Below are 17,302 nucleotides of genomic sequence, written 5' to 3' on the forward strand. Positions count from 1 at the left end.
GAAGAGTTTCGTCATAATAAAAAAAATATACTGCCCCAAAGCTGTGGCAAACACAGTCAGAAAACGACAGATAAGATCCCTGAATAGCAGCTTATTTGATCCCAACGGAAGGCGGGCAGAGGGGAAATCTGGAGAGTGTAAATTTACAAATGGCTTTTCGAAAGCGAGATTATGCCCCCACAGTCTTTCTGTTACACTTGATAGTAAAACACTATCGTCTAGCCGAAGTTGCCTCTGATATCTTGCTGTGCAAGGTCGGACAAAAAAAAAAAAAACGAGGCCTGTTGTTACAGCTGCTTCCTGAACGGGGATGCCAAGAGTGAGATTCAGACATCGGAAGAAAGCAAAGTGCTTTCTATTCAGGGCTACAAGCTTAACAATTGAGGGACTTCCCTGGTTCCTGTACAGATGTGATCAGAAAAAGGATGGGAACGGCCTCGAAGGTGGACCAGGATGCTATCTATAGGCTCAGTTGTGGTCGTATGTTGAGGACTCCCATGTTTTCCCGAAAATAAGACCGGGTCTTATATTAATTTTTGCTCCAAAAGACGAATTAGGGCTTATTTTCCAGTTAGATCTTATTTTGGGGGGAAATATGGTACTAAATGCAGCCATCTAGCTGACAATCTTAACCGGGGCTTATTTTGGGGGTAGGGCTTATATTACGAGCATCCTGAAAAATCATGCTAGGGCTTATTTTCTGGTTGGGTCTTATTTTCGGGGAAACAGGGTATCTACCAGGAGTGAAATCCAGCAGGTTCTGACAGATTCTGGAGAACTGGTGGTGGAAATTTTGAGCAGTTCAGAGAACCGGTAGCGGAAATTTTGAGTAGTTCGGAGAACCGGTAACAGAAATTTTGAGTAGTTCGGAGAACCAGCAAATACCACCTCTGGCTGGCTCCAGAGTGGGGTGGGAATGGAGATTTTGCAATATCCTTCCCCCAGGACTGGAGGGAATGGAGATTTTGCAGTATCCTTCCCCTGCCACGCCCACCAAGCCACCCCACGCCCACCAAGCCACGCCCACAGAACCGGTAGTAAAAAAATTTGGATTTCACCACTGGTATCGACATTAAGTAAGTAAAAGATTCCAGATACAGCATGAGAAATGCGACATTATCTTCCTCTACGTCGACATACCTCGTTTCCCCTGAAACTTTCAGTCGATCCCAGATCTCTTTATCTTTTGGGGTGATAGACGCTTTCCCACAACTCAGAAAGCCTGCTTGAGAAGGGCTAACGTGGGTTGGTTTCTTAGCCAGGCCATGACTTTGTGTCTCCGGAATTTTTGCTTTGCCTTCGTCCTGCAAGGATCGTTGATCTTCCCTCAGCGTCTCTGGCTTGGCCGAAGTCATGGGTATCTTTTTCCCACTAGTGTAATATTCGTTCCCAAAAATCAGCAAAGAAAGATTCCGTAGGAGAAGACAAAGGACAAACCACACGCCATCAGTGAAGTCCCAACCTTACAACCTGCAGCGCTGCCTAAATTAGGAGGAGCACAGAAACCTCTCCCGTGGTTTACCTCTTGAGTAGCATCCGCCATTTTTTTTTAAAAAAAAAAATCACCATTATCCTTACTATGATTATCTCTGTTATTTTACTAGGAGGTTTTAGCATGGAGTTCCCCCAACATTTCCTGCTTTGCAGACGGGTGGCGGGGAGAGGGGATGGTTCTGCGCGAGCGGCCAACAAGCACGCACGCGGCTCCATATGCACGAGCGGTGCACATACCATTCACACAAATTGGAGCACGCGCAAACACACCCGCTGCTCGGGTAAGTGAAGGTGTGAATGTGGGCACATTTGCTGACCGTTTCCACGGCCCGGTGACAAACTCCTCGTGGCCAGCATTCCCTAACCCTAACCCTAACTCTTCAATTCAAAAAAGGCAAAGACGTCACGTGAAAATGTGAAAAAAGAGAGGGTACAGTTGAGCCACCTTAAGATCTTAGAACAACTGCCGCCAAACTTTTGGGTACCAGGGACCGGTTCCGTGGAGAGAGGGGGACCGGAGGGGGCGTGGTTACACATGCCCGGTTTCTGGCCTGCCGTGGACCGTTGCCGGGCCACAGACCGGAGGTTGGGAACCCCTGTCCTAGAATCTCCAGCTTCAAGGTCAGAGCTGCTCTCTACAGCTTGAAACTCTGCAGGGTCAAACTCAACTCTATCGATGCCTTTTCCTGCACTAAGTTTACAACGATACCTAATTTTGACTGTTACAAAGCCTACTTTCCCACACTCTCGTGAATTCAGAGTTTTGCTTCCAAATATAGCAGCTGGTGGGAGTTTTTGCTGGCGCTAAGAACTTCACCAGGGCCAAAGCTGGCATCTCAGACAGTCCTGATATGTATGTTCTTCAGAGACCTTTCCAAGACATGACTCATTCTGGAGAGGCAGACTAGAAAATGTTGACACAGAGACTCTGTCCCCAAAAGGAGACTTTTTTTTTTTATCTGCCTTAAAAGCCGCTGAAACAGGCAGATCTTGGGAGAGATTTTTTTTTTTCCTGAAACTCAAGCTGGGAGAGCCGATTATCCCGCCATTCCCTTTGGCAAAAGGACAGGCGTATTCTTTATGTGCAAAGTACAAATAAACAGAAAGTATTATACTTGTGACCTCTGGAAAGGCTACTATTTGACACTTTACTATAAATTATACCTTTGGGTTTTGAAGAGGGGGGGAAATGCATTAAATTTTCAGAGAGAGAGGGGGAGAGGGAGAGGGAGGGAGGGAGAAAGAAAGAAAGAAATGAAGGAAGGGAGAGAGAGAGGGAGAGAAAGAAAGAAAGAAAGAAAGAAAGAAAGAAAGAAAGAAAGAAAGAAAGAAAGAAAGAAAGAAAGAAGTAGGAAGGGGAGGGGGAGAGGGAGAGGAGGGAAAGAAAAAGGTGGAAAAGTTGAAAGGTGAAAAGGAAAGGAGAAGGAAGAGGAGGAGCAGAAAAGAAGGAGAAAGATGGGAGAGACAGAGAGGAAGAGAGAGAGAAAGAGGGAAAGAAAAAAGAAAGGAAGGAAGGAAGAGACAGAGAGAGAGAGAGAGAAAGAAAATAAGACAGGAAGGAAGTGAGAGAGAGAAAAGAAAGAAAAAGAAAGAAAGAAAAAGAAAGAAAGAAAAAGAAAGAAAGAAAGAAAGAAGGAGGAGGAGGGGGAGAGGAGGGAAAGAAAAAGGTGGAAAAGTTGAAGGGTGAAAGAGAAAGGGAAGAGGAGGAGCAGGAAGCAAGGAGAAAGATGGGAGAGACAGAGAGGAAGAGAGGAAGAGAGAGAGAAAGAGGGAAAGAAAAAAGAAAGGAAGGAAGGAAGAGAGAGAGAGAGAGAAAGAAAGAAAATAAGAAAGGAAGGAAGGAAGTGAGAGAGAAAAAAGAAAGAAAGAAAGAAAGAAAGAAAGAAAGAAAGAAAGAAAGAAAGAAAGAAAGAAAGAAAGAAAAAAGAAAGAAAGAAAGAAAGAAATGCCATTTTACAATTTTCTTTGCTTTTTTTCATTTGGGAGTATTGAACTGACTGGACATGACCAAAACAGGCCATAGGGTTTTTTTTTTGAAGGGGTGGAGTCAGACCAATTCAATTATACAAAATAAAAAAATCTGATGAGAGATTGCCCAAAGTTTTGAATCGCTGCCTTGAATTACTTATACAAATAATACAGGATGACAAAAAAAAAAGAAAAAGGAAGAATACTGTTATCTGTCCAGAAAGCAACGGTTTCTATTGAGACTCTAACCCCCGTTTTTATGTCTAAATTTTGTAGAACTGACCCCCAAAATTGCCTAGCTGACACCTCATTGTAGTTCAGTTCTTGTATACTTTTTAAAAAGTCAGAATGAAGAGTAAAATATAGTACAAGTAGTCCTCAATTTACAACAGTATATAAATAGAGTGACCGCTGAAAGTTACAATGGCACTGAAAAAAGCAACAGGACTATTTTTCACACTTATGACCGTTGCAGCATCTTCAGGGTCACATGGGCGAAATTCAGAAGCTTGGCAACTTGCATGGACTTATGACGGTTGCAGTGTCTTGGGGTCATGGGGAAAACAGATTCACTTAACAACTATGCTAGCAGCTTAGCAACCAGCTTAGCAACTGTTGCTAAGTGAATGCAGCCATTCACTTAGCAACTGTGGCAAAAAAAGGTCGTAAAATGGAGCAAAGCTCACTGAACAAACCATCCTGTTTAGCAACAAAAATCTAGGGCTCAATTATGGCCGTATGTCGAGGACTCCACAAAATTGGGGTATCTAGTCTAGCTCAGTGCATCTAGACCACTATATAGGTTGTCCTCAACTTATGGCCACAATTTGGCCCACATTTTGTGCTGCTCCGTTGAGATGACCGTTAAATGAGTTTTGCCCCATTTTACAACCTTTCTTGCCATGGTCGCTAAGTGAATCACTGTAGTGGTTAAGTTTGCAACACGGTTGTTAAGCAAATCTGGCTTTTCCGTTGACTTGGCTTGTCAGAAGGTCACAGAAAGAGAATCATCAGGACCCCGGGACACTGCAACAGTCGTAAGTATGAACCAATTGCCAAGGGTTTGAATTTTGATCGTGTGACTGTAAGGAGGCCGCAACCGTCATAAGGGTGAAAAATGGTCACAAATCACTTTCTTCGGTTAACACTGTGACTTTGAACGGTCACTAAATGAACTGTCATAACTTGAGGACTGCCTGTATTTATGTAACATGGCCGAGTTTATATCTGTGTCCAACTTCGGCTGCGGGAACCCCACGGACGTACAGGGACATCAAATGGCATTTTCCTCCTATTTTCAAACTCCACTCCTGCCACAAACAAATAGGCGCGCACACCTGAGACGTTCCCGATTTTTTGTGCGTATCTTCCTTTCTTCCCTTCGATTCCGATCTTTCTTGGCAGAAGGAGGAAGGAGGAAGTGAGTAAATGGCAAGGCAGCTTCGCGGCAGTTGAGCCTCGCTCTCCGGACGGCAAAATCGTCTTTCTCTAGGTCAGGAATTCTACCGTCTTCGTCCTCTTCAGGGCCCGTATCGTTTTGCAGACGGCACCACATAAAAGGGTTTTCTTGGCGGAGGACGACGTCCGGGGTGAGCTCATCCCCTCGACCTGCGGGCTTTGGACTGGGGCACCGCGAAGTGAAACGAGAAACCCAGATGTGAAACACGACCAAAAATCCCACTGCTCTTTGTTAAGGAAGACAAGAATAAACGCCACGCGCATGCTTTTTAGTGGAAACAAATCTGATCGGTCACTCTCTCATCGTATTCCACTACAACCCCCATAATCCCCAGGCATCCCACTTTTGGGACTGTTGCTGGAGATGACGGGCGTTGTAGGTCGACGTCTCTCCATGCGGCAAAAGCTGAAAATCCATGCATAAAACATGTAGCGGCGCTAAAGTTTTATAGCTTTGTAAGCGGACCAAACACGGACACATTAAGGGGTGGCGTCTCTTATATATTTTAGAAAAGATCAGTCTTCTCATATACAGGTCGTCCTCAATTTACGGCCACAACATTTCGGTGGCTAAGTGAAAAATTGGATCGGCGAGTTTCGCCCCCCCCCCCCCCCCGATTTTCTCCCCGCATTTGTTAAGTGAATCCCTGCTGTTCTCAAATTAGTAACACGGCTGTGAAGTGAAACTGGTTTCTCCCCTTGACTTGGCTTGTCAGAAGGTCCAAAAGGGGATCACCCAAGTCCCGGCTCCATGAATTTAATCGACCCTTATCTAGCGCTAATTTCACTTGGACCATGAATAACTGAAAGCCCTATCAATTGTGGAGCCGACCAGCAACAGGGAGCCACAGCAGAGGAATGAAAGAGCCACATGCGGCTCCAGAGCCGCAGGTTGCTGACCCCTGGTTTAGGACAACTCACGGTGGCCAGGTGGACACGGATGGGAGGGTGCAGATGGAGGGTCGCAGCTGGGCCATGCCCACCCATTCGTGCCCACCAAGTCGCACCCACCACTCCACACCAACCTGGCCTCGGGTCGTCCCATTCCGGAGCTACAAATATTCTCTTCCACTTTGTTGGTTGTCCATGTGTGTTAGCAATTTTGGAGGGGGTGGAAAAGCTGTCAGGCTGGGGCCCCAAGGCCCTTCGCCTCTTCCGAACACATATGTTGAGCATCCCGTGTCCAACGTAACTGCTGATCCAAGAACACAGAGCCAAGGATCTAAAGTGGAAACGTACCACTGCGTTCTGCCCCGCCGGATGACTTCTCTTAAAATAAACAGGATGAAAGAGGCCGACAGGGAGCGAAGTAGTTCAGGCCCAAGGCCATCACTGAAGTCCAAGGGCCACGCACGAATTTCACGACACTCCACAGACAGGGAAGGGTTGTTAATACAGCGCTATAAAAATCGCACCTGAGTTTAGCCTACGCTGTTGCAAACAAGCTGGGCCAGCTGGTGCGTAAAAGAATGCCCTGTTTATTTTTGCATTTATTATGCTAACTCACACATCCGCCGCAACTCACGACTTCCAGATGTGCACGGAACCTCTTCGACACTTGCTGTTCAGCTTTCGTTTCCACAGTTTCGTTGTGGGACACGCCCCGAGAAAAGTTCTACACCTCTTCAAGCCTCAAATGCTCAGAATAATCAAAGTAGCTAATTCCAGCCAGAGATATCCTCACTTTTTTTTAAAAAAAATTCTTTTTAAAGCTTCCATAATTTCTGGCCCAGGAATCTGGCTGAAGTCGTAAAGTCAGGCAAAATTAGGACTCCGTTTCTTGGGGGTGTGTGGGGGAATTAACTTGGATTTTGCAGTCTTTGGCAGCTCTGTGGCCTTGCTCATTTCAGTAAAGGGTTCCCGTAGCCAGATTTTGCTCTAGTACTTGGAACAAATTTGGAATGATCTCTACTGGAGCGAAATGAAATCTGGATTTGTGCGGTTGGGTGGATGTGAGCGCAAAAGCATACACGTTATGTGACAAGGCAGACGGAATTGGACTTTTCGTCTACTACCCTTGGCCACGCCTCCTTCTCCCCCAGCGTTCCTCTTTGGGCGATTCTCCTCTGACTTTTCTCCTCGGTTGACACACCGCCACTCATTCGTCCTGGGCAATTGGCCATGGCTCCTCTGTCCCACGCGCTTCAGCGCAACTGATTCACCAAAAGCGAGTTCGTCCTGGGTTTTTTGCCGCCTGGGACAGTTAGCCGCCAATCCATCAGCTAGCTGCCAATGCTGGCAGCCATAAGCCAAGCCAAACGCTTGTTAGGAGAAGGAATGGAAGGGTTCTAACAAGCGTTTGGCTTTCCTAACATTTATTGGCAGCTAGCTGATTGGTTGGTGGCTAAGGCCCGGGGTACTTGCAGGACCATCTCCAGCCACTCTCCCACCGTCCTGTGTGCTCTAACAGAGTCGGCCTCCTCAGGGTGCAGTTGGCCAAACAATATCGGCTGACGGCCCCCAGAGGAGAGCGTTCTCTGTGGGAGCCCCGACCCTCTGGAATGGATTGCCCACCGAGCTCAGGACAGCCCCCGACCTTCTTTCCTTCCGTCGCGAGCTGAAGACGTGGCTCTTTTCCGTCAACTCAACTGATCCGTTTGGGGGTACACTGTCATAATTTTAAACTGTTTTTAATAGGGTTGCTGATTTTAATTTTATTTCATTGTGATTTGTATTGGAATTTATCATTTTGTAAGCCGCCTTGAGTCCCCAGGGAGAAAGGCGGCATATAAATTGCAATAATAAATAAATAAATAACTGTCCCAGGCAGCGAAAAACCCAGGATGAACCCTCCTTTGGTGAATCGGCCACGCCGAAGTGTGTGGGACAGAGGGGCCGTGGCCCATTGCCTAAGGCGAATGAGTGGGGGCGTGTCAGCCGAGGAGAAAAGTCAGAGGAGAATCGCCAAAGGAGGAATGCTGCGGCGGGAAGGAAGCACGGCTAAGAGTAGGAGACAAAAAGTCCTAGACCCCAAGGCAGATTCCCCTTTTATTGTAAGCCACTCGGTGGGTGCAATTCTGTTTAGATCATGGCCAACATCGCTGTATCTGACCTCAACCTACTAGAGATAGTCCTTGACTTACAACAGTTAGTTCACCGAAGAAGCTTCTTGGATGAGAAGAGAAACGTCTTCAAGGAGAAACAAAGTCCAGTGGCCTTCTGAAAAAGCAGCTTTGGGAACTTTTTAAGTCAGCCTACTTACCCTGAAAGAATTGAGCCGTTGTAACTCTGAACTGTCACTAAGTGAACCGTTGTAAGTCGAGGACGATCTGTAGCTTCCTAGTCATTGTGAGATGCCTTGGAATCCTTAAGAACAGGGGTGGGATTCAGTCAGTTCTGACCAGTTCGGGCGAACCGGATGTTAATTTTAATCTGGTTCATCGAACCGGTAGTTGCAAGGACTGGCTGACCCCGCCCACCCTGCCCCTCCCCTCCCAGGAGTCTCCACACAGCCCGTTTTGGATGCAGTTTTGGATGCAGGACCTGCACAGAGGTTCTGGGAGGGCAAAAAACGGGCCTACCGGAAGTACCGGAAATCCAGAAATGGGCCCGTTTCCAGCCTCCAGAGGGCCTCCGGAGGCCGGGGGAGGCCGTTTTCACTCTCCCGGAGGCTCAAGGAAAACCTCTGGAGCCCGGGGAGGACAAAAATCAGACCTACTGGAAGTACCAGAAGTCTGGAAATGAGGCTATTTCTGGCCTCCAGAGGCGGCCGTTTTTGCCCTCCCGGAGGCTCAAAGAAAGCCTCCAGAGCCTGGGGAGGGCGAAAAAAACCCCTCCCCCATGGTACAGGAAGCTGACTAGGCCACGCCTCCATGGCCACACCCACCCAGCAACCAGGCAGAGAAACCGGTTGCTATTTTTTTTCAATCCCACCCCTGCTTAAGACCGTAAAAAAAAACCTATACAAGATTGTGAAAGCTTTCATCCCATCACGGCCAGCTTCTTTGCAACTCTGGCCAGAGTAGCAGCTATTGAGTTAATCCTGAGCAGCTTCTGGAGAACAATTTGCTCTCAGTCCGCCGTACGGCTTTTCCCCGGCCAGCAAATTTGAGCCTGGCACTTACGCTGTTTGTGTCCTGGAAAGCGAGGTCAGTTTCTCAACTGAATCTGAACAAAGATTTCCTTCAGTCAAGTTTGACGCCTGCCAACTATCCTCCTCCTTCAATTTTTTCTCTCCCCATAATCGCCTTGTGGTCTCCTTTGCAAGTCTTACCAAGCTCCAACTCAACGTAGCTTCTTGGCCCAGACAAAGTCAGCTACAGGTAGCCCTCAACCTTCCACCACAATCATCTCCTTTTAATGACCCCATAATCCCTTGTGGGGTAGAGTCTGGGCAACTGAATGGAACTGAATGTTTTACTGGCCGGATGCCTTTCCTGTTACCAATACGGAGTTATCTTCAGCAGATATATTCTCATTGTTCCCAGAGAAAGAAATATCTGCCTCTACCTAGGATCAAACTCACAGCCTCCTGATTCTGATGCCACTGCACCAGTCAATCTTCCATCACAACGGAGCCCAAAATTTCTGTTGCTAAGCAACTCAGTTGCCAAGTGAGTTTTGCCCTGTTTTACGACTTTCCTTGCCACGGTTGTTAAGTGAATCACTACAGTTGTTTAGTAGCGTGGCGGTTAATCTAATCAGGCTTCCTTATTGACTTTGCTTGTCTGAAGGTTGCAAAACAAGATCACTTGACTCCGGGATACTGCATCCGTCATAAATATGAGTCAGTTACCAAGCATCTAAATTTTGATCCTATGATCATGGGGATGCTGCACCGGTTGTAAGTGTAGGAAATGACCAGGCTGAGCCTGAGGGAGGGGATAAACACGTCATAAATCGCAAGTCCCTGCGCACCCTCAAGAGATCTAAGTCCAGCCCATTTTGAATGCCTTCTTATCCCCCGCTCATTTCCCTTGACTGTTAGTTGGTCAGATTCTTGTAGAGAACTTAAGCTTGTAATAAATCTCGATACTCATTTGAAGTGTCTGGATCTCCTGGTTTCCCCGACAGTTAAGTGTGAAAAAGGCTTACAAGTCCCTTTTTTCAGTGCCATTGTAGCCTTGAACGCCGATTAAATGAATTGTCGTAAGCCGGCCCTCTCAATTCCTGGCAAATAGATGGGGAAGAAATGGAGGTAGTGACAGATTTTATTTTCCTGGGCTCCAAGATCACTGCAGATGCAGCCAAGAAATGAAAAGACGTTTGCTCCTGGGGAGGAAAGCTATGGCAAATCTTTACAGCATACTAAAAAGTGGAGATATCACCCTGCCAACAAAAGTGCGTATAGTCAAGGCCATGGTGTTCCCAGTTGCAATGTATGGCTGGGAAAGTTGGACCATAAGGAAGGCTGAGAAGGCCAAAGAATGGAGGCCTTTGAACTCTGGTGCTGGAGAAGACTCCTGCGAGTCCCTTGGACTGCAAGGCCATCCAACCGGTCGGTCCTAGAGGAGATCAACCCTGACTGCTCTTTAGAAGGCCAGATCCTGAAGATGAAACTCAAATCTTTTGACCACCTGATGAGAAGGAAGGACTCCCGGGAGAAGAGCCTAATGCTGGGAACGATGGAGGGCAAAAGAAGAAGAAGGGGACGGCAGAGAACGAGGTGGCTGGATGGAGTCACTAAAGCAGTCGGCGTGAGCTTCAATGGACTCCAGAGGATGGTAGAGGACAGGAAGGCCTGGAGGAACGTGGTCCATGGGGTCGCGATGGGTCGGACACGACTTTGCAACTAACAACCACCACAAGCCAAGAAGTCCTTCCATTTGCTAGGATAAAACAAGATAGAGGAAAGGGACTTGCGCTCAGCCACAACTCCTAACCTCTCCCATGATCGCACTTCATCATTGGGTCAAGCATAAAAATGCATTAAAGTTTATAAATTATAATGTAAGTTATAAATCATAAATTACAATTATAAATTATAATTATAAATCAATACCCCAATGTCACAACTGGCACAGAATCCTCTCTTGTGGTCAGTTACAGAATGCTATTTTCATGTCGTAATAGAGAAGTAGAAACAAGCTACATTTTTCCTTTTTTTTTTTAATCATTCTGGTTTGGAAGACGGCTTCCCTTCATGTGTTTCTTGATTAATCCAAACACAAGCATCGGACAAAAGTCTCACTCAGCACACCAAATATTTAATAACTGTTTTAGTCTTGTTACGGCAATCACAAACCGATGCAGGCATCGCCACTAAGTTGGCAATGCGAAGCTTCACGTTTCTTAAGGCTTCTTGTGATTCCCCCCCCCCCAAATAAATAAAATTGCAGGCGTTTATTTGGTTAATTTTGGTTGCTACCCTGTTTCTCCGAAAATAAGACCTCCCCTGATAATAAGCCCAATCGGGCTTTTGAGAGCATGCGCTAAAATAAGTCTCCCCACCCCGAAAATAAGCCCTCCCTGAAAATATTTAAACCCAGAGCTGGAAATCAGGTAAGATGGCAAGAGGAGCTCCGTCTTTCTCCACACGCCCCAAAATAATAAGACCTCCCTAAAAATAAGGCCAAGCACCTATTTCGGGATTCAAAAAAAATATAAGACAGGGTCTTATTTTCGGGAAAACACGGTAGGAAAAGGGATATGACCATACATTAAAAAACATTCCAACAACTGGAACACACAGCAAATCATGATCTCCTTTTAATGACTCCATAATCCCTTGCGGGGTGGAGTCTGGGCAAATGAATGGAGCTAGCAGAGTGTTTATTGGCCGGATGCCCTTCCCTGTTGCCAATGCGGAGTTTTGTTCAGCAGATATATTCTCACTGTGCCCAGAGAGAAAAATATCTGCCTCTGTCTAGGATCGAACTCACAGCCTCCTGATTGTGAGGTGGGACCTCCACCTCTAGGCCATTGCACCGCTCTGGAACACACAGCAAATGCTACAAATGAAACGCATGCCAGGCCAAATTTCTAACCTGCCGCCACAGCGGTGAGCTGCTGGCCTGACCTTAATACCAGCCTGTTCCAACCTTCTCAGCTTCCCGATTTCCTCTGGACCTTTTTTCTCGTTTTGGGGAGCAGTTGTTTGGTTATCAGAACAGGTGAGAAACTGAGGCCAAGGGTTCTTTGGACCCATGTCTGTCTGCACAGGCTTCGCGGAGGGGGAGGCAATGGTCATCCTGCTGCTCACGAGGTCCCCATCGAGTGGCACCTGGGGTTCTTCTTCGATGGTTTCAGGATGCTGTTTGCTATGGAGTTATATATAGGTTATTAGGGAATGGGACAGCTTGTCACCGCGAACTCGCTGCGGACAACTTGCCATGGCCAATTCGCCAGGAGACAACATTCTGCGGAGCCATTTAACAATTCTATTTCATTATTTAAAATAAATAAGGTAAAGGTTTCCCTCACACGTACGTGCTAGTCGTTCCCGACTCTAGGGGGCGGTGCTCATCTCTGTTTCAAAGCCAAAGCGCCAGCGCTAACCGAAGACGTCTCCGTGATCATGTGGCCGGCATGACTGAATGCCAAAGGCGCCCGGAACGCTGTTCCCTTCCCACCAAAGATGGTCCCTATTTTTTCTACTTGCATTTTTTTACCTGCTTTTGAACTGCTAGGTTGACAGAAGCTGGGACAAGGAACGGGAGCTCACCCCATTAGGCGGCACTAGGGAGTCAAACCGCTGAACTGCCAACCTTTTGGTTGACAAGCTCAGCATCTTAGCCGCTGAGCCACCGCATCCCTTTAAAATAAATACAAACCATTTGAATTTTTGCCATTCACATTTCATTCTGTCCCTCCTTTTGCCTCCTTTCCTTTAATAATTCTGTTCCAGCATTTCTTTGATATTAGTGTTAACTCTGGTCCCGCAGCAAGTTGTTTTGCAGCGAGTTGGCCGTGGCGAGAGTTGGCCGTGGCGGATTGTCACAGCCCCGATTATTATGTAGCACATGTCTGATTCCTTAGAACAGGGGTGTCAAACTCTAGGCCCGGAGGCTGGATCTGCTTAGATCTGGTCTGCAGGGCCACCATGGAAACAACGAAGGACCGGCTCACGGTGCCTCTGCCCGCAAAAACGGGCTCCCGAGCTCCAGGGAGCAACCAGGGCTGAAATGCTACCGGTTCGGACCGGTTCTCCTGAACCGGTAGTAAAAACTGCTACCGGTTCGGGCGAACCAGTATTTCCGACGATCAGCTGTATTAGCTAGAATCGTCAGATTTCCTGCTTTCTAGCTAATGTAAATCGCGTGGCACAGTGGAATCCCCCACCCCCACTGTTCTACTTACCTTTGCAGACTCGGAAGGCTTCAAAAATGTTCCTTTTTTAGCGCTGCGCGGGCGGGCCTCAGGCACACATGCACGCAAAGTGTGCATGCACGTGCTCGGTAGCAGACTCACAGAACCAGTAGCAGACTTCAGAGGATTTCACCGCTGCCTGCAACCCTCTGCCAGCGAAAACAGAGCTCGGGAGCCTTCCCGAGCTGTTTTTGCTGGCAGAGCGTTCGGGCTGCCACAGGCGCCCCTGACATGAGTGACGTCGAGCTGGCCACACCCACCCAGGCCACGCCCACTCCAGCCTCCCCGGGAGGTAAAATACAACCCTGATGTGGCCTTCTATGAAGTCGAATTTGACACCCCTGCCTTAGAACATAGAATAACAGAGTTGGGAGGGACGTTGGAGGTCTTCTAGTCCAATCCCCTGCTCGAGCAGGAAACCCTATATCTGTGATGGCGAACCTATGGCATGCGTGCCACAGGCAGCATGGGGAGCCATGTCGCCTGGCACGCCAGCTCAGCTCCGGCGCCGATCAGCTGATTTTCGGGCCTTCTCGGCCCACCAGAAATAGGGAAACAGGCTGTTTCCTGCTTCCAGAGGGCCTAGGGGGAGGAAGGCCTGTTTTTCTCTCACCTGGCTCCAGATCCTCTGTATGCATCTGGGGAGGGTGAAAACAACCTTCCCCATCCCCTCGGAGGCCCTCTCTAGGAGTCTCTGGAGGCAGGGGACAGCAAAAAAGTCACTTCCTGTACAACCGGAAGTTGGGAAACAGGCCATTTTGGGCCTCCGGAGGGCCTCCGAGGGGATGGGGAAGGCTGTTTTCACCCTCCCCAGATGCATAGAGAGGCTCTGGAGCCAGGTGAGAAAGAAAAACAGGCCTACCAGGCCATCGTGTGCCAGGAGTGGGGAGGGGGAGAAAGAGGGGGCGCACATGCACGGGGATGGGGTGCATAGAATTATTGGTGTGGGCACCCGCGTGCGCAAACTTCCCCCGCCCACCCCTTCCTGGCACACAATGGCAAAAGGTTAGCCATCACTGCCCTATATCATTTCGGACAAATGGTTGTCCCATTTCTTTTTGAAAGTCTCCAGTGTCTTGACTTTTTTGACTTCCTCAGTCCTCCCATAGACATCTCCCATGAGGATATTAAAAAAAAGAGAGAGAGAGAGAGAGAATATTGGAAGGTTTTGAAAACGTCTGCCCAGCGTATGAACGCAAAGTAAAACAACCGTCTCGGAGAAACTTTTAGAACATCTGAAAAAGACTTCCGGTTTTCCAACTGCGCAACTGATAGGAAAGCATCCGTTTCGAAACAAAACAGCATACAATTTAAGATGGGAGGCAACCCAAATTCCATCCACGGAGGAAAGCCACACTGGTTTAAGTGTTAAGATTCTCAGGAAAAAAAACTCGATTTTGAGAGGACTACAAAACTATCGGGCGAGACGAGACGAGCGAGAAAAGACATCGGTGAATGGAACAAGGCACTTTTACATGTCTCTGTGGGGTCCCTGGTGCTCTATGAGCTCGGGCTTTTTTTTTTTCTTGCAGACGGTTCCTTACTCAAAAGAGTAACATCATCAGTGCTAGAAGCGGGGAGGAGGAGGAGGAGGAGGAGGAGGAGGAGGAGGAGGAGGAGGAGGAGGAGGAGGAGGAGGAGGAGGAGGAGGAGGAGGAGGAGGAGGACTGAAGGATCCTTGGAGTTTCATTGTTTTTTTTTCCAAGATGTTTCATGACCCTACTAGGGGACATCATCAGTGCTAGAAGGGAGTGGGTTTTATGGAATGGAGGAGGAAGGAAAGGGGAGAGGAGGAGGAGGACTGCGGGGTCCTTGGTACTCTCTGAGCTTGGTTGTTTTCTTGCAGATGTTTCATTACCCAGCTAGGTTATAACATCAGTGCTCGAGAGAATCGGGTTTTCTCTAGCCTTCAACAAGGACCCCACAGTTCAATCCCGAACTACAAAATATTCTCTTCTTGTTGGGGGGGAACATGTCCGTGGACCACATGACTTGGTCGTCTGAAGTTTGGTCCAGGAGACCTTACCTGAAAGGTCTTTCTCCTCCTAGCGGAGAGGTCATCGTGCTCCAACTCTTCCGGAAGTCATCTCGTTCGGCTTTCTTCTTCCGTAGTGGCGCTGGGATATAGGCAGTCTGGTTACTTTTATTGGGAAGGTATTGGTTAAAAGGCACGACTGATTTGGGCTCGCTGTAAGATGTTCGCCGGGCAGACATGTCATCCTTCTTCACGTCTGGCAGCTTTCGATGCGGTAGGTCAGACTCCGAATCGCTTCCTCTTCCTGTTTGGAAAAAAACAAACAAACCGTAAGCAAAGTTTCCAAATAGAACCGAATGTGTGCGCCACAATGCAAATAAGTCCGCTGATTCGGCCACAATGGGATCGTCCTTCTCTTTCCAGTCTCAAAACGTTACCAGCTTGCAGACTTACGACATGAAGTAGGGCTGCCTTGCTCTTATCCTTCTCGTCTTTCCTACTACCTTCTCCTATTGATACCTTACGATTTGTCACTTGGTGTTTATAGGTTATGATTTATGACGGCGTCTTAATGGATTTATGATCTAGGATTTATCACTTTGTTTGTATGGGCACTGAGAGTTTACGCATGGGAGGCAAATTCCTGGTATGTCAAATCACATTTGATCAATAAAGAATATTCTATTGTATTCTGTTCTGTTGCGTTCCGTTCTATTTTTAGATTATTAATTGCCTTATTCTATTTTATGGTTTATGATTGTATCTTATTATTTATAATATATGACTTATCACTTTGTTGTCTGTATGTACACTGAGAGCTTACGCACCAGAAACAAATTCCTTGGGTGTCCAATCACATTTGACCAATAAAGAATGTTCTGTTCTGTTCTATTCTGTTTGTTCTGTTTTATTCTATTCTTCATTCCATTCCATTCCATTCTACATTCCATTAATTCTATTCTACTCTACTCTACGCTTCATTCCATTATTCTATTCTATTCTATTCTATTCTATTCTATTCTATTCTGTTCTGTTCTGTTCTGTTCTGTTCTGTTCTGTTCTACTCTATTCTTCATTCCATTATTCTATTCTGTTTTGTTCTGTTCTGTTCTACTCTACTCTTTATTCCATTGTTCTGTTCTGTTCTGTTCTATTTCTATTCTATTCTATTCTCTTCTACTCTACTCTATTCTTCATTCCATTATTCCATCCCATCCCATCCCATCCCATCCTTAGATTACTAACTGCTTTATTCTGTGGATAAAGCAAGGAATGTAATTTCCAATATGCAGAATTTGAGATTCACCAATGATAATTCAGTGGGGAGAAAGGATGGAATCATTAGATAATATATTAATATAGTTAGAGGCTTCGCCAAAGGGATTCAGCCAAATTTCTCTCGCCACGATTCTCCTTCCAACACTAGGAGTCTTGTATGCCAAGTAGGCCAGTCTTTCTTTTTCCCCCTTTTTTTTGTTTCTAGGTAGCTAATTGAAACTCAAGAGTTTAAGCTGAAAAGAGACAGTGGAAATGCAAATTGAGGGGGGGAAAAGACCTTTGAGGGAAAGGGAGCAGAGAAAGGAGTTCGGTTTCTGCATTCTAAATGCCTTTCTTGCAAAGAAATGTTATATGACACAGCAACTCCACAGTCCATCTAAAAGGGGCAGGATGGAAATTTGGAGAATGGAGATTTCATCCTTAACAGCAAAAGCTAAGAACGAGAAAACTATTTCAGAGAAGACCAAAGGGGGGGGGGAAGAATTCCAAAGTTATTTAAGAAGACATAAATATTTAAGCAATCATCTAAGGTGTTTAATTCTCTACTCTCCAAGCAATATCAAACAAAGAGTTTAAAAAGAGCAAATATATACCCTGTTTCCCCGAAAATAAGACCCAACCAGAAAATAAGCCCTAGCATGATTTTTCAGGATGCTCGTAATATACACCCTACCCCAAAAATAAGCTCCAGTTAAGATCGTCAGCAGACGGAGGTGTTTAGTACTGTATTTCCCCCAAATAACCGGAAAATAAGCCATAATGCGTCTTTTGGAGCAAAAATTAATATAAGACCCGGTTTTGTAAATATAAAATAGTGATCAATACATTTGTTCTTACTGGTAGTAAAGAGCAAAGGTTAACCAGAAGTTCAGTAAATGCAAC

At 46.6% G+C, this 17,302-nt stretch overlaps 1 protein-coding gene across 1 annotated transcript in view; it reads right to left on the minus strand.

The window, feature by feature from the left end:
- Window positions 1-17,302, minus strand: part of LIMCH1 (LIM and calponin homology domains 1) — a 184,840-nt gene that overhangs the window by 38,626 nt on the left and 128,912 nt on the right. The window contains exons 8-11 of the mRNA XM_070948930.1: window positions 15,194-15,446; window positions 11,847-12,119; window positions 4,800-5,084; window positions 1,141-1,371 (exon numbers count right to left, since the gene is read on the minus strand). Of these exons, the coding sequence (XP_070805031.1) occupies window positions 1,141-1,371; window positions 4,800-5,084; window positions 11,847-12,119; window positions 15,194-15,446 (1,042 nt within the window). The remainder of the gene's footprint in view (window positions 1-1,140; window positions 1,372-4,799; window positions 5,085-11,846; window positions 12,120-15,193; window positions 15,447-17,302) is intronic.

This window comes from Pituophis catenifer, unplaced genomic scaffold, assembly GCF_029215685.1.
Source record: "Pituophis catenifer annectens isolate HBS135680 unplaced genomic scaffold, rPitCat1.0.hap2 SCAF_8, whole genome shotgun sequence".
In the NCBI taxonomy this organism is placed as follows: Eukaryota; Metazoa; Chordata; class Lepidosauria; order Squamata; family Colubridae; genus Pituophis; species Pituophis catenifer.